The sequence below is a fragment of the Crotalus tigris genome, unplaced genomic scaffold (genome assembly GCF_016545835.1).
Source record: "Crotalus tigris isolate CLP2741 ecotype Arizona unplaced genomic scaffold, ASM1654583v1 scf7180000024465.619267, whole genome shotgun sequence".
Lineage (NCBI taxonomy): Eukaryota > Metazoa > Chordata > Lepidosauria > Squamata > Viperidae > Crotalus > Crotalus tigris.
Window position 1 is genome coordinate 264,636 of NW_024100636.1, and position 27,524 is coordinate 292,159.

The 27,524-nt window shown below is 45.4% G+C and overlaps 1 protein-coding gene across 2 annotated transcripts; it reads left to right on the forward strand.

Moving 5' to 3' along the window:
* The first annotated feature begins 1,003 nt into the window (after positions 1 to 1,003).
* STAP2 (signal transducing adaptor family member 2) lies at positions 1,004 to 26,765 on the forward strand. Of its 2 annotated transcripts, XM_039332857.1 has the most exons (14): positions 1,014 to 1,143; positions 1,235 to 1,423; positions 4,724 to 4,795; positions 7,672 to 7,803; positions 9,125 to 9,181; positions 11,544 to 11,671; positions 13,612 to 13,743; positions 14,762 to 14,831; positions 15,835 to 15,937; positions 17,069 to 17,152; positions 18,744 to 18,914; positions 19,816 to 19,911; positions 22,288 to 22,374; positions 26,677 to 26,765. In XM_039332857.1, the coding sequence occupies exons 2-14, from the start codon at positions 1,322 to 1,324 to the stop codon at positions 26,733 to 26,735; spliced, it is 1,293 nt and encodes a 430-aa protein (XP_039188791.1). In that variant the 5' UTR covers positions 1,014 to 1,143; positions 1,235 to 1,321; the 3' UTR covers positions 26,736 to 26,765. The 2 variants fall into 2 exon arrangements, with proteins under 2 accessions (XP_039188792.1, XP_039188791.1); XM_039332858.1 differs by lacking the exon at positions 22,288 to 22,374 and having other exon boundaries at positions 1,004 to 1,144.
* The last annotated feature ends 759 nt before the right edge of the window (positions 26,766 to 27,524 follow it).

Here is a 27,524-nt window from a genome sequence, read left to right on the forward strand (position 1 = left end):
CTTTCCTCTCTTTTTTTCTCTTTCCTCTCTCTCTCTCTCTGTCTTTCCTCTCTTTTTCTCTCTCTTTCCTCTCCCCCTCTCTTTTTTTCTCTTTCCCCCTCTCTCTCTGTCTTTCCTCTCTCTTTTTCTCTTTCCTCTCCCCCTCTCTTTCTCTTTCCTCCCTCTCTCTTTCCTCCCTCTCTCTCTCTGTCTTTCCTCTCTCTTTTTCTCTCTTTCCTCTCTCCCTCTTTTTTCTTTCTCTCTTCTCCCTCTCTCTTTTTTCTCTTTCCTCTCTCTTTCTCTTTCATCTCTCTCTTCTCCCTCTCTCCTCTCCCTCTTTCCTCTCCCTCTCTCTTTTTCTCTTTCCTCTCTCTCTCTTCTCCCTCTCTCTTTCCTCTCTCTATCTATCTGCCTCTTTTTTCTCTTTCCTCTCTCTCTTCTCCCCCCCTCTCCCTCTCTCTCTTATTTCTCTTTCCTCTCTCTCTCTCTCTCTCTCTCTCTGTCTGCCTCTCTTTTTTTCTCTTTCCTCTCTCTCTTCTCCCTCTCTCTCTCTCTCTCCCCCTCTCCCTCCCTCCCTCTCTCTCTCTCTCTCTCTCTCTCTCTCTGTCTCTGTCTACTGGAGCTCAGCCTGAGGACCAGCTACAGGCTGGTTTCGAACTCTGTCCAGGAGTTCAAACCTCGCCCCCACCCCTGCTTTGCCAAAATCACCCAAAGAGGCTTCTTGAAAGAAAGCTTTCTGCACGTTCTCGGGAAAACCCTGCTCCTCTTCTCCCCTTTCTTCTCCTCCATTTGGAAAACCGAATGCAGCCAGATATGAATCGCCACAGCTGGCTGAGACCAACTGGCCAGGCTAAGTGAATTGTCTACCTCCTCGGAACAAAAGCCAGCCACTTTCTTTCTTTCTTTCTTTCTTTCTTTCTTTCTTTCTTTCTTTCTTTCTTTCTTTCTTTCTTTCTTTCTTTCTTTCTTTCTTTCTTTCTTTCTTCCTTCCTTCCTCCCTCCCTCCCTCCTTCCCTCCTTTCTTCCTTCCTTCCTTCCTTCTTGTGAACTCAAGCATGGAAGAACCCGCTGGGAAAAAAACCTCCGGGGGGGGGGGGCTTCCGCTGTCCAAGGTGCAGACCGACCGAGGACACTAGCCGAGGGGACGGCCCCGGGGAAATTACAGGTGGCTGCCAACCTGGGGTGGGGTGGGGGGGGGGAAATAAAAAAAAAATCAGTGCGGCTGAATTTATTACATTTTTGCTTCCTGGTGCAGATTCCTTAACTCTGCAGAGCCGAGAGAGAAGCAGAGAAAGTCCTTCCTTCCTTCGCTGGATTCGCGGGGCCAGAGTGGCAGGAAGCGATGGCCGCACCGCGCCAGTGGTCAGCCAAAGCCAAGGCCACCCCTGTTCTGCCCCCCCATTACTACGAGGGCTTCCTGGAGAAAAAAAACTCATGGGACCAGGTATGTTTCTCTGGGCTGCTTTAGGAAGAAGAGCCAAAGAGCGTGGGGAAAAAAAAAAAACAGAACTGGGGCTAAGCTGGGCACATCTGGGGGAGGGAAATACAGCTGTTCTTTCCCCCCCACTTCCATAGATAAGGGCAGGGTCTGAATTTTATTTTATTTTTATTTTTTTGTAAAAATTTGTATTTTCAACTTTACAATACATAACCATCTTACAAATACTTCAGATAAAAAAATAAAACAAATTTATTTATTTATTTAATTTATTTATATGCCGCCCAATCCCAAAGGACTCAGGGCGGCGTACAAAATTAAAACAATCATCAACAAAACAATAAAATAATACAATCATACAGCATGTCCGATCATATCCCGCCCCCCCCCCCGGGGACATCAGCCCCAGGCCTGCCGGAACAGGAGAGTTTTAACGGCTTTCTTAAAGGCCGGCAGGGTGGGAGTAGTTCGAACCTCGGGGGGAAGTTGATTCCACCAGGTCGGAGCCACCACAGAAAAGGCCCTTCCCCGAGGGCCCGCCAGCCGACACGGTCTGGCCGACGGGACCCGAAGGAGGCCCAATCTGTGGGACCTCACCGGTCTGTGGGAACTGTGCGGCAGAATGCAGTCCTGTAAGTAACCTGGCCCTATGCCATGAAGGGCTTTAAAGGTGATAACCAACACCTTGAATTGCGTCCGGAGACGTAATTGATACACACATTTGTTCTTGCCTGCCCATTTCCCTGCAAACAGCATCCCACCTCAAACCAACTTGCTTCTTTCCCTCTTTTTCTTCACTCACCCTCTCTCCTCCTTCACCTCCACCTTCCTACTTACTTCTCACCTTCTTCTCCTCCCTCTTGATGCGGTCCAGGGGAAATGCCTGAGCAGTTCCTCTCTCAAAATTAAAACATTAATATTATATACAATAAGACTATTTCTACTTTATCTGAACTACTTAAACTTCAACTCATCCACCAATCTTTTTTATTAATTTTTTTTCCCATCAACGTATGTTAATTTTTCCAATCAACAAGTTGTGGGGAGTTTGCTAAGCTAATACATGTTCACTTCCTAATCCTTCATTCTTTTCTCTACCCAAGAATAAAATAAGTTCCAAATTTTATAATAGTCCGTTTTCTCGTTGTCTTTCAGCCTCATAGTTAGTCTGTTCATCTCTGCACATTCCAATATTTTCGTGATTATTTCTTCTTCTGGTGGCAATCCTGCATTCTTCCAGCACTGTGCAAAAATTGTTCTATAAATTAACAATGTTAACTTCATACAAAGAAAATCTGTATAAAACGTTTTATAGATGGCACCTTCCGCCAGCAAGATTAGCAAAAAATGTTTAAAAATATGTCAGCTAGATGTTGGAAATGTAAACATAACATAGGCACGTATTATCATATTTGGTGGACATGTGGGAAGGCAAAGGCCTATTGGAAAAGCATACATATGTGGTTAGAAAAAATATTGGGCGAACAAGTGGATTTTAAACCTGAACTTTTCTTTTACTAGGCATTATGTCTGAAAAGATTAATGAGCAGAAATTATATTTAATTCTACATATTACCACAGCAGCAGGGTCTGAATTTTAATTGGGGAGGGGGCTATCAAACAGCCTGGTTTGGTTTATCAGGAAGTGTAAGGGTCTGTGAGAAAGATAGAATGAACAAATACTGTATATTCTTGCTTTGACAAAAGGTCTGAAGGGATCTTGGAGGTCTTCTAGTCCAACCCCCTTTGAGAGACGGATGATGTATTGATTCCTAGGAACGGGCAGACAAGAGGCGGCGTAGCCCTCAGCTGTACAGTTAGTCCTCGGCTGACGACCGTTCGTTTAGTGACTGCTCGAAGCTACAACGTGACTCATGATCCTGTTCCACACTTAACGACGGTTGTAGCCTCCTTGTGGTCACGTGACTTACGTTCGGACGCTTGGCCACTGGTTCCTATTTAGGATGGCCGCAGCGTCCCCGGGGGGGGGTCACGCGATCCCTTTTGGGCGACTTTCTGACAAGCAAATTCAGTGGAAGTAGCCAAGTTCCCTTCACAACCAGGTTACTAACAGCTGCTGCAGTTTGCTGAACAACGATGGCGAGAAAGGTCATAAAACGGGGCTAGGCCCCACTGAATAAAGTTGTCGCTTGGCGACATACATGCTGGGCTCAGTTGCGGTCGTACGTCAAGGACTACCCGTGTAAAAGGATGGAGAAAGAGAATCGGGAGGGACCCTCCATAGTTCCTCAGGCTGTAAAAGGGGGGGGATACATTCTAGCTAGGGCAGCGGTTCTCAACCTATGGGTCGCGACCCCATTTGGGGTCGATTGACCATTTCACGGGGGTCGCCAAGCAAGGCTGTCCGCCATTTTTTTCCCCCTTTTCCGGCGGGTGCCTTACCTCCCTTGGGCTGGGCCAGCTGGTGGCCCAGCCGGTGGTCGGCCTGCTCCGTCTCTGCCGCTTGCCAGCTACGCCTCGGCCAGTGCAGGGGGCGGCATCACGCATGCGCAGCGCTCCCGGGCAGGGAAAGTCCTCGACTTACGACCGGTTTAGTCCTCGACTTACGACCGGTTAAGGGTCGCAGCATTAAAAAGGTTGAGAACCACTGAGCTAGGGAATAGTCAGATAAGAGGCCGCCTAGCCCTAGCCTGGCCCACTTCACAAGGTTGTTGTAAGGAACTTTGAGCCAATAATAAATAAATAAATAAATAAACTTTGAGCCAATCACCAGGAGACAGTGAGTTCTAGTTCCGTTTCAGGCATAAAGCCGGTTGGGTAACTTTGGGCCAGTCACCCTGTGAGGGTGAGTTCTAATCCCGCCTTAGGGTGACCTTGGGCCAATCTCTTTCTCTCTTTCTCTTTCTCTTTCTCTCTCCCCCTCCCCAACGGTCGTACAGATGGAAAACGGTCATAAGTCACTTTTTTCAGTGCCGTTGTTACTTTGACTGGTCTCTAAATGAACCGTTGTAACTTGAGGACTACCTGTATTAATTCAGCATTGACAGGGGCTGTCCGTTTACTCCTGGGTGGTGGGCTTCAGGGGCCAGAATGAGGCAAGGGAAAATGGCTCTTGTGGAAAGTATTAGAAAATAAAACATGAACACAAAATATGGAACATTTTCTCTGTGGAAATCTCAGAAGGGGCAAAAAAAAAATGTCCAACTTAGCTGTATCCGTCAGTTGTTGACTGAAGTGGGGGGGGGGGAAAAAGTCAAGATGGCGGACGGGACTGTGGGATCGAAGCCTCCCCTTTTCCCAAATAATCTCATTTAATCATTCCTCTGTTCCCTTTTATTTTTATAGGATTATAAGAAATACTGGGCCGGTCTTTGGGGCTCAACTCTATATTTCTATCAGACCAGCAGAGAAAGTCAGGTAAGTTCAGTGTGTGGTATTGTGTGGTGTGCAAAGCACAGCGAAGCGTTCAACACTCGTTAAGTGGGGCCTTCCAAATTTTGTGCTAGTGTAAATGGGGCCAGTACGGAAAAACATGTTCCCCTTTGGGTGACATCAGATCTCGACTTATTAGACATAATAGTATAGAAGAGAACAGAACAGAGGCACCCACAACTTCTGGTGGCCAGCTGTTCCACTGGTTAATTGTCCTCACTGTTAGGAGAAACATCCTAACAGTGAGGACAATTCATCAGTAGAACAGCTGGCCACCAGAAGTTGTGGGTGCTCCAACACTGGGTTTTTTAAAAAAGAGACAGGACAGCCACTTGTCTGAAATGGCATAGGGTCTCCTGCTTGAGTAGGGGGCTGGATTAGAACAGGTGTCCCCACCCCCGGTTTGTGGACTGGCACTGGGCCGCAGCATGCCAGCAACTAGGCCACACAAACAAGCGAAACCCCATCCATGGGATGTAGGCAGCACATGAAACCACACACCCCACTCCAGTCCGTGAAAAAATCTTTCTCCACAGAACTGGTCCCCAGTGTCCAAAAGGTTGGGGGCCTCTGGACTAGAATACCTTCAAGGTCCCTTCCAGTTCTATTCTTATTGAGAATAGAATAGAATAGAATAGAATAGAATAGAATAGAATAGAATAGAATAGAATAGAATAGAATAGAATAGAATAGAATAGAATAACAAAATAATAATAGAACAGACTAGAATGCAATGGAATGCAATAGAATAGAATAGAATAGAATAGAATAGAATAGAATAGAATAGAATAGAATGGAATGGAATGGAATGGAATAGAATAGAGTAGAATAACAAAATAATAATAGAATAGAATAGAATTACAAAATAATAATAGAATACAATGCAATGCAATGCAATAGAATAGAATAGAATAGAATAGAATAGAATAACAAAATAATAACAAAATAGAATAGAATTACAAAATAATAGAATAGAATGCAATGCAATGGAATAGAATAGAATAGAATAACAAAATAATAATGGAATAGAATAGAATAGAATAGAATAGAATAGAATAGAATAGAATAGAATAGAATAGAATAGAATAACAAAATAATAATAGAATAGAACAGAATAGAGTAGAATAACTTTACTGTCACTTTAAATGTACACTAATCAGCATACATTAAAATGAAATTTCATCGCATTCAGCTCTCCAAGGGTCACTACCTTCAATATACACTCCATAAATCTGACAAAAGATTATTTATGGGTAGATTTGATCCGTCTATACCTCACTTTTTTCAAGAGAGTCCACACATACAAACTCCCCCTAGTTTACAACAACCCTGTGAGGTAGGCTGGTCAGGAAAAGAGGACGGGGTGAAGTAACCCAGTGAATTGTGGGATCCAGTGGGAACTCGAACCCAGAACGTCCAACCTCTGCAACCTCATCCCTAAACTTTATTTATCAATTTTATTTTTGATAAATTGCAAAATAAATTGTTTATCAATTTATACAGGTAGTTCTTGATTTAACATCATAATTGAGCCCCAAATTTCTGTTGCTAAGAGAGATAGTTGCTAAGTGAGTTTTGCCTCATTTTACGACCTTTCCTGCCACAGTTCTTAAGTGAATCACTGCAATTCTTAAGTTAGTAACACGGTTGTTAAGTGAATCTGGCTTCCCCATTGACTTTGCTTGTCAGAAAAGTCGCAAAAGGGGATCACATGATCCCGGGACGCTGCAACCGTCATAAATATGAGTCAGTTGCCAAGTGTCCGAATTTTGATCACGTGACCGTAGGGAATGTTGCAACGGTCCTAAGTGTGAGAAAAAGCAGTCACTTTTTTTTAGTACCATTGTAACGGTCACTAAATGAACTGCTGTAAGTCAAGGACTAGCTGTACTTAGATCTAACTAACTTGTTGAATATTTTTCTCACAAGTGTGGAATGGATTTCTGTCTATTCCTTTTATTCACTGATGATACATTTTGATTGACCGACATTTTAGCGATACATGAAGTCGCTCCAGATAAATTAAGCAGAAGGCTAAAGAATCGAATAGATTTGGGGCCATTAGATTAGTGGTCGATTATTTCCTTTCCACGGCCCTGGATTCAAATCCTCTGCACCTCTAGCTAAAAAAGAGGAATCACATATATATAAGATTTTCCTTTGTTTGAATTTTGGAAAAAGTTGTTGGGCCACAGGATAAAACATTTAATTGGGCATATAGTCAGCAGCCTATATTTCTAAAAAGGACTAGAGGGAATGTAACCAAGAAAGAAGTCAGTCTGCCACGGCAGCTGACTGGAATAAACCGCAACCTTGAGGACTAGAAGCTTGGAAACTGGACTTTTACTAGTAATAATAATAATAATAATAATAATAATAATAATAATAATAATAATAATAATAATAATAATAATAATAAAGTTGGAAGGGACCTTGGAGGTCATCAAGCCCAACCTCCTGCTCAGGCAGGTAACCCTATACCATTTTGGACAAATGGCTGTCCATTCTCTTCTTAAAAACTTCCAGTGTTGGAGCATTCACCGCTTCTGGAGGCAGGTTGTTCCACTGGTTAATTGTTCTAACTGTCAGGAAGTTTCTCCTTAGTTCTAGGTTGCTTCTCTCCCTGATTAGTTTCCACCCGTTGCTTCTTGTCCTGCCTTCAGGGGTTTTGGAGAATAGCTTGACTCCCTCTTCTTTGGGGCAGCCCCTGAGATATTGGAAAACTGCTATCATGTCCCCCCTGGTCCTTCTCTTCATTAAACTAGACATACCCAATTCCATCAACTTTCCCTTATATGTTTTAACCTCCAGTCCCCTAATCATCTTTGTTGCTCTTTGTTTTCATTCTTCTTCACCTCCAGTATATAGAGAAAGTTGATCTGACTGACTTGGTCTCCCTGAATGAAGACAATTGTCCAAGAACTGTGAGTCCCATGTCTACAGAAAAACCAGGATTGACTCTGAAGATGAGAAACCAGGAAGTAAAGTTGAGGGTAACGTATTTCCTTTCGTTACAAAGGGATTTTCCACCCATGAGCTGTTCTTGAAATATAAAAAGTTGTGCACATGGGTGTGATGTGATTAAGCAAGGTAAAGTATGCTAGAACTAAGGTACAAAATCTTTCAAAATTATATAATCTTCTGATTTTTTTTTTAATTTTACTTTAAATCCGGGTCCATATTTGTGTCCTGCTGGAAAAAGATCTGATTAATCTAGAACAGGGGTTTCCAAACTTGGCCACTTTAAGACTTCGTGGATTTCAACTCCCAGAATTCCTCAGCTAGCCACGCTGGTTTGGGAATTCTGGGACTTGAAATCCAAAAGTCTTAAAGTGGCCAAGTTTGGAGACCTCGGATCTAGAATCTAAATTACAACGAAACAAAATTAATTATAGAATTTTGGGGGCTCCATCACTGGAAGGTCTTCAGCTAAGATTGGACATCCATTTTGTCTGAGATAGTCTGAGGAGTCCCGTGTGGGCTGGGGGCTGAACTAGATAGGTCCCTTTATAACTCTATGGCTCTTAATTCCATGATCTCCAAGGTGTCTTCCAACCGTGTGACTCTATGATTCCATGACCTCCAGGGTTGCTTCCAAACCTGTGACTCTGTGATTCCAAGATGTCCAAGGTCCATTTCAGTCCTGTGACTGTATGATTCCATGACCTTCAAGTTTGCATCCAAACTTATGACCCCATGATTCCACAACCACCTTTGCAACTCCATGACTCCATGATTTCCATGACCTCCAACGTCCCTTCCATCCCTGTCACTCTGTGATTCCATGAGCACCCTTACAACCCCATTCCTCCATGATTCCATGACCTCCAAGGTCCCTTCCATCCCTGTGACTCTGATTCCACGAGCATCCTTACAACCCCATTCCTCCATGATTCCATGACCTCCAAGGTCCCTTCCATCCCTGTGACTCTATGATTCCACAACTGCCCTTACAACCCCATTTCTCCGTGATTCCATGACCTCCAAGGTCCCTTCCATCCCTGTGACTCTATGATTCCATGAGCACCCTTACAACCCCATTCCTCCATGATTCCATGACCTCCAAGGTCCCTTCCATCCCTGTGACTCTATGATTCCACAACCACCCTTACAACCACATTTCTCCGTGATTCCATGACCTCCAAGGTCCCTTCCATCCCTGTGACTCTATGATTCCACAACCACCCTTACAACCACATTTCTCCGTGATTCCATGACCTCCAAGGTCCCTTCCATCCCTGTGACTCTATGATTCCACAATACTAAACTTTTCCTAATTCTTGCCTCACACGGACTTTGTTTTTTCCTTTACAGATGGAAAACCTGGAACAACAGGAAATGTGGAAAGGTTTTATACTCACAGTGGTGGAGGTAGGGGGTCATTTATTCTCTGCCAGCCTTCTTAAACAATAAGAATGTCTTGCAAATTATTTATTTTAAATTGCAAATTATTTATTTTAAATAACCAGCGTGGCAGGGCACCAACGCTTAAAATTGAACGGGAAGACAAACCTCCACGGGTCATAGGATCAAAATTTGGACGCTTGGCACAAAAAGAAAGCTAGATTTAAAAAATGGGATTCTCTTTCTCTTCCTTTTTTTCTCTCTTTTTTTTGTTGACTGATAATGGAAGAGCTTAAAATCTTACTTAATGGGCCAAAGAGATCTTTAAAGATACTGATTGATTTAATATTTAGGACTTAGATTTATAAGGGAAATGAAAATTAGCTATTATATTATAGTTTTGAATTGCAAACGGAAGTTGGTTTGTGACAATCAAAGATTTTTTTTTCCTTTTTTTTATTTTAGACCAACAAAACAAAACAAAGCACAACAAACATTACACACATACACACGTAATATATCCTTTTTTGTTAACAGCAATTTGTAACAGTACTCTTCTATTCTTTACATTTCCCCCCTCTTTCTGACAATCAAAGATATTTTATTAGTAAATGATGAGGTACTAGGACAGTGCTTCTCAACCTGTGGGTCGGGACCCCATTTGGGGTCGAACGACCATTTCACGGGGGTGGCCAAACAAGGCTGTCAGTCATTTTCCCCCCTTTTCTTTGGCCACGCCCCTGGCACCCGGTGATGTATAAGTGGTTGGGGGTCACCACAACATGGGGAACTATATTATGGGGTCGCGGCATTAGAAAGGTTGAGAACCACTGTACTAGGATGAGAAATAGACCATACTTGTGAAATAAAGTAAGAATGTAATTAACTGAACCATATGTGTATTTTAGATAACGATAACTATTTTGTAATGAAATAAGGAAAATTTGGGTTATCCGAAGTCTAAATATTATGGATATTAAAGGCTAAATTGGAACACGGTAATTGAAATTAGGTAAAACTTAAAAAACAGGACTTGGATATGTATAAGTAAAATTATATTGACAAATGTATTGATTGATTGAGCTACAATTACAAATGTATTAACTTGAATGTGATATAATAACTAAGGGAAATAGAGAGGGAACTTTTAATGAGATACGTACAAAAGACTTTGTTACTGGACTATTGATTACCCAATCACCACGCTACTTCCTAAACATTTGGATGTAAAATTGAAAAATTAGTAAAACTTGTTTGGAAAAAAAAAATTGGACGCTTGGGGACTGACTCACATTTGCAACGGTCACAGCATCCCGGGGGGGGGGTTCCTGTGTTCCCCTTTTCCGACCTTCCGACAAGCAGAGTCAATGTGGGAAGCCAGATTCACTTAACAACGGGGGACTCACTTAACAACTGTGGTGAGAAAGATTGCAAAATGGGGCAAAACTCACTTAAAAAACCTCTAAGCAACACAGGTTTGGGGCTTGATTGTGGTCATAAGCTGAGGACTACTTGCTAATCACGCGACTTTCCTTCGAAACTAAATAGCCCCGGAACAAGCGTGAAGGTGATTTATAAATGTTTTCTAGAGCAGGGCTTTTCAACCTTTTCACCCATTGTACCACTTTTAGGATATGGCAACATCCGAGTACCACCAGTCGCCTAGCAAGGTGTCAAAAACTTGATGACCCCCCCCAAAAAAAGGAAAAAAGTGATAAGGTACAGGTAGTCCTCGACTTACAACAATTCGCTTAATGACTGCTCAAAGTTACAATGGCACTGAAAAAAAGTGCCCCCCAAGCCACAGCCGAGCAAGACACCTGCCTGCCTGCCCACCTGCGCTCTTCCTCCTGTCCGAGGTTTTCATTGTTGTGAGAATTTCTGCTGAGGATTAGCAACGGGGTGGGGTGGGGGGGTGTTTGGTTTTTATTCTCCCCCGTCTGCTGGGGGTTGCAGCAGGTTTTGGTCACTTCACATGACCCTGGGACACTGTGACCGTCATAAATATGAATCGGTTGCCAGGCTTCTGAATGTAAATCACAAGACCCTGGAGAGGCTGCAACATTCCAGCTGATCGGCGCTTCTTCTGGGCTCAGCAGAAGCACCAGGATCAGCGCCGAGCTCCAGCTGGAGCCTGGCACTGATCCTGGCGCTTCTGCTGAGCCCTGACAGCCCTGCAGCTCCAGCCGTCTCTCGCTCAGGCTTGTGCAGTGCTGCCACCGGTTCAGCTCATTCCCCTCCCTGCTACCCCTTTGCTAGGAAGGCCGCGTACCACCTGCCAGGTGCCAATGTACCACAGGTGGTACCCGTACCACTGGTTGAAAAGCCTTGTTCTAAAACATACATTTGACGTTGGGCACCAGCTCAGCCTCTCTTTTGCTGTCCTTAGCTGAGGATCCCGCCGTCTGTCTCTTTGCTGCCCGGACACCTCTACAGGTTGTCTGAAGCCTTGGAGAAGGAGAAAGAGAGGCGATGCAACTTGTGTGCGAATGTCGAAAGGGAAGAGAAACTGCCCAAGTGAGTAGGGTTGCGTGCTGCTTGCTGTGCTTGTTTCCATCTGTTGTGATGAAAATCGGAAGTGGTTTTTACTGATCCCTTTCAAAAAAACCGTTTACGTTGTGAATGACATTACAGTCACTTCAAGCCAAGTTTGGTGTAGTGGTGAAGGGACCAGCCTAGAAACCAGGAGATGGTGAGTTCTAGTTCCGTCTTAGGTATGAAAGCCAACTGGGTGACTTTTGGACCATTCACCAGGAGACTGGGAGTTGTAGTCCCGCCTTAGGTGTGAAAGCCAACTGGGTGACTTTTGGACCATTCACTAGGAAACTGGGAGTTGTAGTCCCGCCTTAGGTATGAAAGCCAACTGGGTGACTTTGGGGTCAATCACCAGGAGACTGGGAGTTGTAGTCCCACCTTAGGTATGAAAGCCAACTGGGTGACATTGGGCCATTCACCAGGAGACTGGGAGTTGTAGTCCCACCTTAGGTATGAAAGCCAACTGGGTGACATTGGGCCATTCACCAGGAGACTGGGAGTTGTAGTCCCGCCTTAGGTGTGAAAGCCAACTGGGTGACATTGGGCCATTCACCAGGAGACTGGGAGTTGTAGTCCCGCCTTAGGTGTGAAAGCCAACTGGGTGACATTGGGCCATTCACCAGGAGACTGGGAGTTGTAGTCCCACCTTAGGTATGAAAGCCAACTGGGTGACTTTGGGGTCAATCACCAGGAGACTGGGAGTTGTAGTCCCGCCTTAGGTATGAAAGCCAACTGGGTGACTTTGGGGTCAATCACCAGGAGACTGGGAGTTGTAGTCCCGCCTTAGGTATGAAAGCCAACTGGGTGACATTGGGCCATTCACCAGGAGACTGGGAGTTGTAGTCCCACCTTAGGTATGAAAGCCAACTGGGTGACATTGGGCCATTCACCAGGAGACTGGGAGTTGTAGTCCTGCCTTAGGCATAAAGGCCAACTGGGTGATTTTGGCCCATTGACCAGAAGACTGGGAATTCTAGTCCCGCCTTTGGCATAAAAGCTGTCTGGTGACTTGGGCCAATCACCAGGAGACAGTGAGTTCTAGTCCTGCCTTAGTTCTGAAAGCTGGCTGGGTGACGTTAGGCCAGCCCATCTCACAGGATCGTTGTTATTGTAGGGAAAAAAGGAAGAGGAAGTTGGATGTGTTTGCTACCTTGAGTTATTTATAAAATAATAAAGACAGGATCAAAATCTAATAAATAAATAAATATGAGAATGAGCAGATAGGGGAGGTCTGGAGTCGAGTGCTTGTCATTGACCAACAGTGTTGCACGCTCTTAAGGTTCTGCTTTTCTTTCTTTCTTTCTTTCTTTCTTTCTTTCTTTCTTTCTTTCTTTCTTTCTTTCTTTCTTCCTTTCTTTCTTTCTTTCCTTTCTCTTTCCTTCCTTTCCTTCTTTTCCTTTCCTTTCTTTTCCTATCCTCTCCTTTCCTCTTCTCCATCTTCCATCCCATCCCATCCATCCCTTCCCTCTTCCTTTCCTTCCCTCTTCCTTCCCTCTCCTTTTCTTTCCTTTCCTTCCCTTCCCTCTCCTCTCCTTTTCCTCCCTCCCTCCTTCTTTCCTCCCTCTCTCCCTCTTTCCTTTCCTCTCCTCTTCTCCATCTTCCATCCCATCCATCCCTTCCCTCTTCCTTTCCTTTCCTTTCCTTTCCTTCCCTCTTCCTTTCCTTTCCTTTCTTTTCCTTTCCTTTCATTTCCTCTCCTCTCCTCTTCTCCATCTTCCATCCTATCTCATCCATCCCTTCCCTTTCCTCTCCTTTTCTTCCCTCCCTCCTTTCCTTTCCTCTCCTCTCCTCTCCTCTCCTCCTCTCCTCTCCTCCATCTTCCATCTCATCCCATCCATCCCTTCTCTCTTCCTTTCCTTTCCTTTCTCTTTCTCTTTCTCTTTCTCTTTCTCTTTCTCTCTTTTCTTTCCTTTCTCTCCCAGCTGTTTCTTCAGGGTCTCCAGACTGGAGGCAGTGGAGCTTCTGGAGCAGAACGAAAATTATGGGAACATGTTGCTACGTCCTGGACAAGATGGGAAGAGTTTCTCGTTGACCATTCGGCAGAAGGCGAACGGGTGAGTTAGCCGGGCAAGAGCTCGGCTTACAAGGCGGGCCTTTCCTCCTTTCAAGATCCAGTGACAGGTAGTCCTCGGTTTACGACCACAGTTGAGCCCCAAATTTCCGTTGCTCAGCGAGACAGTTGTTAAGGGAGCTTTGCCCCCTTTTATGACCTTTATGGCCACCGTTGTTAAGTGGAATCGCTGCAGCAGTTCAGTATAGCAACAGGGTTGTTAAGTGAATCTGGCTTCCCCCGTTGACTTTGCTTGCTAGAAGGTCGCAAAAGGAGATCACGTGACTGCTTAAGGTAGACTGCGCTGGAAGATGGAGTCTCAACATATGTCACTTTTTTTTTTCAGCGTTCTTATAACTCCAGGCACTGAATGAACATTTTGTAAGTCGAGAATGACCTGTATGGAAGTATTTTTCCCTCCCCCCTTTTTTACACTGAAAACTAGGGAGGGTTTGAAATATTTCCCTTGCCCCCCCCCCTTTCCTTCTGTGGGCTGAGAAACCTTGGTTAAATTGGAATATTGATGAGAAACTAAAAGATTGGGTAAAAATTAATAACAGGGTATGGATTGTCTATAAAGATTGAATGTAATTAAGACACGCATTAGCTAAACATTGATTGATAAATGCAATAATTATGCCCTTATTGAACTGATATAATTAGAAATGTATCCAACCTGAACATGAGACAGTGATTGTTAAGGGGAAAAGAGAAGAAATATCTGATGTTGTAACCTGAGATTTGCACTAAGATTTTGTTATTGAGCTTTTGATTAACCCAGTCATCACGTTGCTTTTTAAATATTCAAATGTAAAATTGGATAATTAATAAACTATTATAAAAAAAATAAAAAATAAAAACAAGCAAATAAATAAATCTGCACGAATGTGAGGAGCTGAAGCTTTGCATTGCCAAGCCTGTGTTTTGCCTTCTGACCTTGGAAATGACCTAAATAAAAATCAGGTCCGGGGACGAAACTCAGCAGAGGAGAGAATTATAATTCCGTTTTATATTCTTCACAGAGCCGTAAGCATCAAGCACTATAAAATCAACGCTGTCGGTGGAGAATACATCATTGTCATGGAAAAGCCGGTAAGGGGGACCGGGAGGGAAGGTTGGGGGGGGGGAGTGGATTAAGGCAAACCAGGTTTTTAGAAAGAAATGAGGAAAGAACAGACCTTGACCAGACAACTTTATCAAGTTATTCGTTTAAAATATATAATGTTTAAAATGGACAAGTTCCCCACGTTACCAGATCTCATGCAATTATAGATTATAGGTGGGGGGTTTCTTTCTTTCTTTCTTTCTTTCTTTCTTTCTTTCTTTCTTTCTTTCTTTCTTTCTTCTTTTTCTTTCTTTCTTTCTTTCTTTTTTCCTTTTTCCTTTCTTGTCTTTCTTCCTTCCTTCCTCCTCCCTGTTTCCTTCCTTCTTTCCCTCCCTCCGTTTTTCTTTCCTTTTCCTCCCTCTTTCTTCCTTTGTTCCTCCTTCTCTATTTCCATCCTCCTTTTCTTCCTCCCCTCCTTCTCCTTCCTTCCTTCCTTCCTTCTCTATTTCCATCCTTCCTTCTCTAATTCCTTCCTCCACTCCTTCTCCTTCCTTCCTTCCTTCTCTATTTCCATCCTTCCATCCTTCCTACTTTATTTCCCTCCTTCCCTCCTTCTCCTTCTTTCCTTCCTTCCTCCTTCTCTATTTCCATCCTTCCTTCTCTAATTCCTTCCTTCCTTCTTCTCTTTCCATCCTTCCTTCCACCTTTCCTACTTTATTTCCTTCCTTCCCTCCTTCTCCTTCCTTCCTTTAATATTTTTCCTTCGTTCCTTCCTTCCTTCCTTCTCTATTTCCTTCCTTCCCTCCCTCCTCCTTTCTTCCTTTCCCTCCTTCCCTTTCCCTTCCTCCTTCTCTATTTTCATCTTTCCTTTCTTCCTACTCCTTCCTTCCTTCCTTCCTTCCTTCCTTTCTTCAGCTCAAAACAGCTGAGAGTTTACAAATGTCTGGAAATTCAGCGGCAGCGCTGTGAGTTTTTCAGTCGGTTCCATAAACGCTCCCATCCCCTCTTCCATCCCATCCTCTCCCCTTCCTCGCTTCTCTTCCTGCTCAGAATTACTGCTCTTCCCTCCTGGCTGTGCTGGACTTCTTCATCGCCAAGACCAACGGGGTCCTGGTGCCGCTCAGCGTGGAGAAGAGCTACGCCATGGCGCTGGGTAGGCCTCCCCCAGATCTGGAATTGTTTTGGGAATCCTTGACTTACGACCGCAATGGAGTCCAAAATTGTTGTTGCTAAGCAAGGCGGTTGTTTTGCCCCATGACCTTTCTTGCCCCGGTCGCTAAGCGAATCACTGCAGTTGTTCAGTGAGTCACACAGCCGTTAAGCGAATTCAGCTTCCCCATTGACTTTTGCTTCTAGAAAAGTCACACAAAGGGGTCACGTGACCTCTGCACACGGCAACCGTCATAAATACGAACCAGTTGCCAAGCGTCTGAATGTAAATCAGGTGACCAGGGGGAGGCTGCAACAGTCGTAAGTGTGAAAAACGGTCCTTAAAAAAATCACTTTTTTCAGTGCCATTGTAACGAACGGTCACTAAACGAACGGCTGTAAGTCAAGGACTCCTGTAGTCAGGTTGCCGTCAGAAGCACCCCCCCCCCCAGTTTTCTACTAGGTCAGGGGGTTTTCAACCTTGGCTCTTTTCTGACCCATGGACTTCAACTCCCAGAATTCCTCAGCCAGCCACACTGAGGGGAAAGGGAGAGGTTTCCAAGCTGAGCTATGCTGGCTCAGAAATTCTGGGAGTTGAAGTCCACGAGTCATGAAGGGGCCATAGTTCCCCCATGCTGGCTCAGGAATTCTGGGAGTTGAAGTCCACGAGTCATAAAAGAGCCAAGGTTGCCTACCCCTGACCTATACCATCTCAGACAAGTGACTCTCTAGACCATGGGTAGGCAACCTTGGCTCATTCATGACTCATGGACTTCAACTCCCAGAATTCCTGAGCCAGCCATGCTGAGGGGGAAAGGAGAGGTTTCCAAGCTGAGCCATGCTGGCTGAGGAATTCTGGGAGTTGAAGTCCACGAGTCATGAAAGAGCCAAGTCTGAAGACCCCTGCTCCAAAGGTACAAACCAGTAGTTCCACCGGATGTAGAGTTGGTCTATAGAAGGGGTGGGGAACCTTGGCCCTTTTATGACTCGTGGACTTCAACTCCCAGAATCCCTGAGCCAGCCACGCTGAGGGAACAGGGAGAGGTTTCCATGCTGAGCCATGCCGGCTCAGGAATTCAGCCATAAAAGAGCCAAGGTTGCCTACCTCTTGTACTAGGTCTTGTTTCCTTTCCAGAGGTCATGGAGATGGATCAGGAAAGGGAGCAGAGGACCTTGGAGTCCATCTTTGAGCCTGATGACCCTCCACCACCTTTTAAAGGTACTTCGATGCCAACCCCGAGGCTGAATTCTCACCTGGATCATGGATCCATCTTTTCCATCCTTTACTCCAGCTTCAAATTTGCACGCAAATGCTATGACACTTCCACAAAATTTTATTTGCCAAGGGCTAGTTCTACACACACACACACACACACACACACACACACACACACCACAAACACAATAACACACACACAAGTGACATGGCATGCCTAGGGAGGATAAGAACAACCTTGCCCCCAGAGGTGGGGAAAGACCCCAGTCTCCTAGCCTTCTGCAAAGGGGTCAACATTTGGCTCTGCAGCCTTGCGTGAGTGGGGGTGTCGCTTGAAAGCCCCCCCACACACACCTCCACCTGTAATAATCCAAGACAAAATGTCCCTCTTGGATTGGCCACCCCCCCCTTGAATGTTTAATAATTATATAATATAATTTGGAAATGTTTATCCCTAATTTAATTTTTAATTTCTCACATTAACTTTTAGACATTTTATTTATCGGTTATATTGTAGTGTGCCCTGCCCTGAGGCCCTTTTTGAAGGAGATGCGTGGTTTAGAAATATGAAATATAGATGATGGATGGATGGATGGATGGATAGATAGAAAGAAATTGATAGATGATAGAATAGAATAGAATAGAATAGAATAGAATAGAATAGAATAGAATAGAATAGAATAGAAAGATAGATAGATAGATAGATAGATAGATAGATAGACAGACAGACAGACAGACAGACAGACAGACAGACAGATAGATAGAAATTGATAGATGATAGGGTAGATGGAAACAGATAGATAGATAGATAGATAGATAGATAGATAGATAGATAGATATTGATAGATGATAAGATAGATGGAAACATAGATAGATAGACAGACAGACAGATAGATAGATAGATAGAAATTGATAGATGATAGGGTAGATGGAAATAGATAGATAGATAGATAGATAGATAGATAGATAGATAGATAGATAGATAGATAGATGACAGATGATAAATGACAGACAGATAGATGATAGACAGATGACAGACAGACAGATAGATAACACAGACAGGCAGACAGACAGATGACAGACAGATAAATGACATAAATGGATGACAGATAGATAGATGACAGACAGACAGGCAGATAGACAGATGATAGAGTAAATGGATTGATCAGCTTGGCTGGAATCTGCCCACTGCAGATAGTCCTCAACATACGACCACAATTGACTCCAACATTTCCGTTGCTAAGTGAGACAGCTGTGAAATGAGTTTTGCCCCATTTTACGACCTTTCCTGCCACAGCTGTGAAGTGAATCATTGCAGTTGTTAAAAACAATCTTCCCCCCCCATTAACTTCGCTTCTCAGAAAGCCACAAAAGGGGGATCCCTGGACACCCCCCCCGGGACGCTGCAACCGTCATAAATATGAGCCATTTTGCCAAGCGTCCAAATTTTGATCACGTGACTCTGGGGGAGGGGAGATGCTGCAGCGGTCGTAAGTGTGGAAAGGGGCCCTTTTTTCAATGCCGTTGTCACTTCAAACGTCACTAAGCAAATGGCTGTAAGTCGAGGACCACCTGTTTGTCTGTTTGCGTGCAGGTAACCTTGTGGGAAAAAAGAGCATGGCATCCCCTAATTCTTGGCTATGCCCGCCCCTTCCTCTGCCACCGATCGTGCCCATCCCACCCCCGCGCCGGGCATCGGCCCCCCAACCCATTCATGTCTATGAGGAGGAAGACCCTCCCCAGAAGACGTACGTGAACGAAGAAGGTGAGTTGAGAACGGTGGACCACGTGAGTGATATTACTATTGAACAACAGCCCTGGCAGGTAGGCCAGGTTAGAAGAGACAGATTTTGGAATGCAGGTGTTTGCGAGGAGTGTAGAAAAAGTCAAAATGGATGTTGTAACTGTGAAACGTGGAATCTTTCCCCTTTGGGAGATTTTATGTTGGTTTTCTAGGTTTTTAATCTTAAATTATTCTGATTTTTTTAACGTTAATTTCACGGATTGTATCGAACGCCATCTCTTTGAGGGAGAGGGTGGTGAGGAAATGTGAAATATAAATAAATAACCATGGTTTGTTGGTATTTCAAAGGCTGATTCCTTTCCATATGGGCAAACCACGGGTCCGATTGTAGATTCCAAGCAGTCCTTGACTTATGACTGAATGTTTAGCGACATTCGCAACAAGAACAGGTGCTTTATGGCCCATAAATCACTTCTGGCTGTCATAAAATGGGGTCTGATTTGGGATTGTGGGCTAGTCCTCGACTTACGACTGGCCATTTAGGTTGAGGACCCCCGATTTAAGTGAATCCCTGCGGTGATTCAGTTAGTAACCGGGTTGTTAATTGAATCCGCCTTCCCCGTTGACTTTGTTTCTTAGAAGGTCGCAAAACAGGATCACATGATCCCAGGACACTGCAACCGTCACAGATATGAAGCAGTTGTACCAAGCATCCAAATTTGGATCACTTTAACCGCAGGGATGCTGCAATGGTCCAAAGTGTGAAAAACAGTCACGTTGGGTTTTTTTTTTAGTGCCGTTGTAACTTCCCACGGTCACTAAGTGAACTGTTGTAAGTCAAGGACTAACTGTACTGCTTTGGTAGGAATGAAGATTCTGCAGTGAGAACTGAGGTGTGCTGTCCCTACTTTTCCCTCTGCAGCGTGGGATCGCCCCGGAGACCAGGAAACAAGATGGAATGGACCCCCACCACCTGTTCGTGTACCTCCCAAGCCGCCACGGAAGCCCCCGAAGTTAGGTATGGTTTCTGAGACCCCTGCCCAGTGGTGGGATTCAGCCGGTTCATACCGGTTCAGCAGAATCGGTAGCTAAATTCTGCTGAGTTCGGCGAATCGGCTGAATGCTTCCAGCCAGTCTAGGCCTCAGAGGCCTGTAGGAGCCCTCCCAGGCCTAAAATGGCCTGCTGGAAGTACATGGATGCCACTTCCGGAAGACCAGTCTAGGCCTCAGAGGCCTGTAAGAGCCCTCCCAGGCCTAAAATGGCCTGCTGGAAGTACATGGATGCCACTTCCGGAAGACCAGTCTAGGCCTCGGAGGACCAGGCCTACATCCAATAAGAGAACCCGGTTATTCAGGTACTTGAATCCCACCACTGCCCCTGTCCTTGTGTCGCGACAATTATTGTCATCCAGCAACAAAAGCCACAAGCTAGTTCAGTCTGTCCAGATGTGTTCACTTCACAGGACGATGCTCAATGTACTGTATCAAAAAGGGCCTTGAGCTGTTGAATCCTGGTCTTTCTCTCTCTTTTTAAAATAGGGATTCTAGTCCTCATGATGCTGCCAATTTATATGGGAGTGTTGGATCTTATGTGCTAAGGCAGGTAATGGGCCAGTGGGCAGGATCTCTTCTAGGATTGAAGGAGGACTTAAGCAAATCTCTCTTCCCGGTCTTATATGCCGTTGGAATTTGGGGATGCAGGTAGTCCACTTGCGATGTTTCATTTAGTGACCATTCAAAGTTATGACGGCACTGAAAAAAAGTGACTTATGACTGTTTTTCACACCACCGTTGCAGCATCTCCCTGCTCAGCTGATCCAAATTCAAATGCTTGGCAACCGACTCATATTTATGACGGTCGCAGTGTGGTAGGATAATGTGATCCCCTTTTGCGACCTTCAGACACGCAAAGCCAGTGGGGAAGCCGGATTCACTTAACCACCGTGTGACTAACTTAACTGCGGTGATTCACTTAACAACAAGGACAAGAAAGGTCATAAAATGGGGCAAAATTCGTTTAACAACCGTCTCAGTTAACAACAGAAATTTTAGGCTCAGTTGTGGTAAGTTGAGGACTTACCTTATTTTTATAAGGGTTGTAGCATCCCAGGATCACGTGACGGCCATTGGCGAACTCCCCCGCTATTTTCCCCACAAGCAAAATTGATGGGGTAAGCTGAACTCGTTTAATGACCATGGCAAAAAAGTAGCAAAATTGGCTTAAAAACTGCATTGCTGGCTATGGAAGTTCCAGGTCTGTCGTAGGTCGAGAACTACCTGTATTTATCACATAACAAGGTTAAGGATAGGATAGGATAGGATAGGATAGGATAGGATAGGATAGGATAGGATAGGATAGGATAGAAAATATGGAATAGAATAGAAAATAGAATAGAACAGAATAGAATAGAAAATATGGAATAGGATAGGATAGGATAGAAAATAGAACAGAACAGAACAGAATAGAATAGAAAATATGGAATAGAATAGAAAACATGGAATAGGATAGGATAGGATAAGATAGGATAGGATAGAAAATATGGAATAGAATAGAATAGAATAGAATAGAATAGAATAGAAAACATGGAATAGAATAGAATAGAATAGAGAATAGAACAGAACAGAATATAGAATGGAATGGAATGGAATGGAATAGAATAGAATAGAATAGAATAGAATAGAATAGAATAGAAAAAACATGGAATAGAATAATAAGAACAGAATAGAATAGAATAGAATAGAATAGAATAGAATAGAAAAATACATGGAATAGAATAATAAGAATAGAATAGAATAGAATAGAATAGAAAAAACATGGAATAGAATAATAAGAATAGAATAGAATAGAATAGAATAGAATAGAATAGAATAGAATAACAGAGTTGGAAGGGACCTTGGAGGTCTTCTAGTCTAACCCTAACCAGTGGTGGCGAACCTATGGCACGGGTGCCAGAGGCGGCACTCAGAGCCCTCTCTGTGGGCACGCGCGCCGTCGCCCCAGTCCTAGGCCTTCAGCTGGGTTTTATAAAACCTTTTCACTTTAGGCCTCTGCCGCCGTGTGCAAAAAAAAAAAAAAAAGGTTCAATCAATCAGTCAATTTCAACTTCTCGCGGGGAAAAAAAAGATCGTGCAAAGTTAGAATTGATTGATTGAACTTTTTAGCCCTACCCAGTCTGCCGTTACCACCGCAGCCACACCCACCCAATGGGCCACGCCCACCCGGCACTCGATGCATAAGTGGGTTTTGGGTTGCAGTTTGGGCACTCAGTCTCTAAAAGGTTCGCCATCACTGCCCTAGACCATTTCAGACAAAATTGCTGGAGAGCTGATCTGGTTAGGCCAAGGCTACTCTGTCTTGTAAACCCTGTTTGCTTTTTTTTAAAATCTCTTAAAGGTAGCCTACTCGAGGGTCAATCTGCCGCCAGGCCCGGGGTACCTTCCACCAAACAGGAGACTCCATTATTCAGAAGCGCCCCCAATGGTAAGTTAGTTTCTCGTGTATAAATCCCTACAGCAGTGGTTCTCAACCTTTTTAATGCCGCGACCCCCAACCAGTCGTAAGTCGAGGACTACTCAACCGGTCGTAAGTCGAGGACTACTCAACTGGTGCAGCACCGTTTGCAGAATGGGACTTTTGGCGGGCTCAGCAGGGCAGAGACAGCCTGGACAATTCCTATTGGCTTTTGAAAGCCAATAGAATTAGACTCTATTCAATAGAGTCTATTCTATTGGCTTTCAAAAGCCAATAGAATAAAAGGGAGTAGCACAGCTAAGGAAAAGGGGGGGAAAAATGGCAGACTGCGTTGTTTGGCGACCCCCGTGAAATGGTCGTTTGACCCCAAATGGGGTCCCGACCCACAGGTTGAGAACCGCTGTCCTACAGGATTCCATCAAGATGTCATTAAGCACGGGTAGTCCTCGAATTACGACCACAATTGAGCCCTTTGTGTGAGTGGAGCCAGAACCGAAAAATGAGAGATTCGTGTTCCCTTTGGGGGGTGACTCCAGATGTCGGCTTATTTACGGATAGATTTGATCCATCTACACCTCACTTTTTTCAAGAGAGTCCAGGTGTCACGCATACAAACTCCCCCTACTTTACAACAACCTGTGAGGTAGGCTGGGAAGGAAAAGAGGACCGGGAAAAGCAACCCAGTGAATCGTGGGATCCAGTGGGGACTCGAACCCAGAACGTCCGACCTCTGCAAGCTAAACTGTATTCATTTATCAATTTATTTCCGATACATAATTTTTCTCGCTAAGCGGGACATTGGTTAAGTGCGTTTTGCCCCGTTTTACGACCTTCCTTGGCACAGTTGTTAAGTGAATCGCCGCAGTTGATAATTTAGTCAAACGGTCGTTAAGCGAATCCGGCTTCCCCCCCCTATCATCGACTTGGCTTGTCAGAAGGTTGCAAAAGGGGATCGCGTGACCCCCCCCGGGAATGTTGCAACCGTCGTAAATGTGAGTCACTTGCCAAGCGCCTCAATTTGGATTCCTTTCCATTAAACACCCCGTTGTAACTTCAAATGTTCATAAAAGGAGCAGTCGTTAAGTGAGGACTTTCTGAACATAGCATTTTCTTTTTACTGGTGGAATGAGACACCTTGCAGCTGCCTCCTCATCCTGGTCAATTTGCTGCAGGACAATTTCTAGGAGACTAGACAGCTGCTTGTCTGAATTGGTATAGCAGAGGTTCTCAACCTGTGGGTCGGGACCCCATTTGGGGTCGAACGACCATTTCATGGGGGTCGCCAAACAACGCAGTCCGCCATTTTTTACCCCTTTTCCTTGGCTGTGCTACTCCCTTTTATTCTATTGGCTTTTGAAAGCCAATAGAAGAGACTCTCTTGAATAGAGTCTAATTCTATTGGCTTTCAAAAGCCAATAGGAATTGTCCAGGCGGTCTCTGCCCTGCTGAGCCCGCCAAAAGTCCCATTCTGCAAACGGTGCTGCACCAGTTGAGTAGTCCTCGACTTACGACCGGTTAAGTAGTCTTCGACTTACGACCGGTTGGGGGTCGTGGCATTAAAAAGGTTGAGAACCACTGTGGTACAGGGTTTCCTGCCTGAGCAGGGGGTTGGATTAGTCCAGGGCTTTTCAAACTTTTCACCCATTGTACCACTTTTAGGATACGGCAACATCCGAGTACCACCAGTCGCCTGGCAAGGTGTCAAAAACTTGACCCCCCGCCCCCAAAAAAGGAAAAAAGTGATAAATATAGGTAGTCCTCAACTTACAACAGTTCGCTTAGTCACTGTTCGAAATTACAATGGCACTGAAAAAAGTGCCCCCCAAGCCACAGCCGAGCAAGACACTGCCTACCCGCCCGGTGGCGCTCTTCCTCCTGTCTGAGGTTTTCATTGTTGTGAGCATTTCTCTTGAGACTTGGCAGCAGGGGTGGGGTGGGGGGCTGTTTGGTTTTTATTCCCCCGTCTGCTGGGTGGTTGCAGCAGGTTTTGGTCACTTCACATGACCCTGGGACACTGTGACCGTCATAAATATGAATCAGTTGGTCTGAATGTAAATCACAAGACCCTGGAGAGGCTGCAACATTCCAGCTGATTGGCGCTTCTTCAGGGCTCAGCAGAAGCACCAGGATCAGTGCTGCTTTCCAGCTGGAGCCTGTCGCTGATCCTGGTGCTTCCGCTGAGCCCTGACAGCCCCGAAGAAGCACCGATCAGCTGGAAAGCGGCACTGATCCTGGGGCTTCCGCTGAGCCCTGACAGCCTCGAAGAAGCACTGATCCTGGCACTTCTGTTGAGCCCTGACAGCCCTGCAGCTCCAGCCGTCTCTCGCTCAGGCTTGTGTGGTGCTGCCACCGGTTCAGCTCGTTCCCCTCCCCCGCTACCCCTTTTCAAGGATGGTCGCGTACCACCTGCCAGGTGCCAATGTACCACAGGGGGGACCCGTACCACTGGTTGAAAAGCCCTGGACTAGATGACCTCCAAGGTCCCTTCCAGTTCTATTCTGATTGATTGATCGAGTCTTCCACTCTGGTTTCCAAAGCCAGCCCGGCTTAAAGGAGGTGGAAGTTCTCGGCAGCCCAGACTCCTTCTCCAAAATCTTCCTCACCTTGCTGTCCGGTGCTCCCCCCCCCCATTTTCCCGCTCTCCCCCCCCCTTCCCGGTGATTGGCGGGCTAAGCAGGAGTCATTGCTCTGGATGGAGACTTCGCGCCAACTCACCACGGGGCGAGAATTACCCTAATATCCAGGACTTTTTTTGGGTCATAGAATGCCCAGAATGGAGTTCCGCCACCTTTTTGGGATGGAACGTTGTAGGGTAGGCAAGGCGGGTTGTATGACGTGTGTGAGTTCCGGCACCTTTTTTTTTTTTAAAACAAAAAAAGCACTGCTAATATCAAAGAAATAGTGGAATAGGATGGAGCGGGGACAGAATGAAGCGCACGTGACCAAAATTAAAATATACCGTAAATGCCGGCGTATAAGACGACTTCCGCGAGCGCTGAAATCGGCGCCAAAGACGGGGGTCGTCTTATACGCCGAGTTGTCTTATACCCCGGAAATACTGGTAGTTTCCGGCGTATAAGACGACGTTCTAGGAATGCGACCCGGCTATAAAGACGGGGGTCGTCTTATACGCCGGGTCGCCTAATACGCCGGCATATATGGTACTTTTTATTTATTTTAAAAAATTAAATCAAAGTGTTCAGTTGTCCCGTTGTCCCGTTGTGTCGGGAGTGAGTCTCCTGGTCACCATCCCCGCTTGCCTCTCTCAGGACAGGGAAGGAGGGAGGGAGAGGGGGAGGGAAGGAAGGAAGGAAGGAAGGAAGGAAGGAAGGAAGGAAGGAAGGAAGGAAGGAAGGAAGGGAGGGACGGAGGGAAGGAAGGAAGGAAGGAGAGAGGGAGGAAGGAAGGAGAGGAAGGGAGGGAAGGAAGGAGAGGGAGGGAAGGAAGAAAGGAGAGGGAAGAAAGGAAAGAAGGAGGGAGGGAAGGAAGGAGAGGGAAGGAAGGAAGGAAGGAAGGAAGGAAGGAAGGAAGGAAGGAAGGAAGGAAGGAAAGGGAGGGAGGAAGGACTAAAGGAAGGAAGGCAGAATTCCTTGCCAGCTTGGACGAGGATAAAGTTTAGCTGACTGTGTTCAGCAGGTCAGCGGTTCAAATCTCACCGGCTCAAGGTTGACTCAGCCTTCCATCCTTCGCCGAGTTTATGTAAAATGAAGGACCAGATTGTTAGGGGCAATGTATATATATAGTAATATATATATATATATATATATATATATATATATATATATATATCTATCTATCTATCTATCTATCTATCTATCTATCTATCTATCTATCTATCTATCTATCTATCTATCTATCTATCTATCTATCGCTTACTGGTGTACACCGCTTAGAGAGTGCTTGCACTTAAAGTGGTATATAAGTCTCATAAATAAATAAATAAATAAATAAATAAATAAATAAATAAATAAAAGTCCCCAACCTCCCAATGGTGTGTGGGTCTCTCTCTCTCTCTGTGTGCATGGAACAATGACTCCCACTTAGCCCGCCTTTTTGGGGGGGGGCGCTAGAAAGTGAGGCGAGGAAGACTTTGGAGAAGGAGTGCGGGCTGGCGGGAACTTTCTCCTCCCTTCAGCTGGGCTGGCTTTGGAAACCAGAGGAGCGGAAGGCCCATGGGGGCGGTTTGGCTGGGCCGAGGTGTCCTGTGGCGAGGTGGCCACTGCAAGGCGGCCGCAGTGAGGTGGCCGCGCCGAGTTGTCCTATTACACCCTTTTGACTCTGGGCCGGTTGCCGATGTCTTTCTCTTTGCAGAGATGACCGAGGAGCTGAAGCGCAAACTTCAGGAACGGAGGGCCAAGATGGAGAATTGAAATGCCGGCGGCCATTTTGAATTTGAAAAAGAAGAAGAAAGAAAAAAATCCACACAGAGACAAGGGAGAGAGGACCCAACCGGACTCCCGACAAATCTACCTCTGGATCCCTTTCCCGCCTCCCCAATTGCTCTCTGGGGCGAACCAAACCCTCCTGTGATGCCTGGGTGGGGAGGAATCTTGCGGGATCAGATCACAGCCAGGGCAGATCCTGCCATGGGAAAAAAAAATTAAGGAGTGGATTGAAAAGGATTGGGGGAAGACTTTCTAACAGTGGCACAAAGAAACAGACAGTCAGTGGAACTGCTGGCCACCAGAAGTTGTGGGTGCTCCCATACTGGAGATTTTTAAGGGATGGGATAATAGGGTCTCCTGCCTGAGCAGGGGGTTGGACTAGACCAGGGCTTTTCAACCAGTGGTACGGGTACCACCTGTGGTACATTGGCACCTGGCAGGTGGTACGCGACCATCCTAGAAAAGGGGTAGTGGGGGAGGGGAATGAGCTGAACCGGTGGCAGCACCACACAAGCCTGAGCAAGAGACGGCTGGAGCTGCAGGGCTGTCATGGCTCAGCGGAAGCGCCAGGATCAGCGCCAGGATCCAGCTGGAGCTCAGCGCTGATCCTGGCGCTTCTGCTGAGCCCAGAAGAAGCGCAGATCAGCTGGAATGTTGCGGCATCTCCAGGGTCTTGTGATTTACATTCAGATGCTTGGCAACTGATTCATATTTATGATGGTCACAGTGTCCCAGGCTCATGTGAAGTGACCAAAACCTGCTGCAACCAGCCAG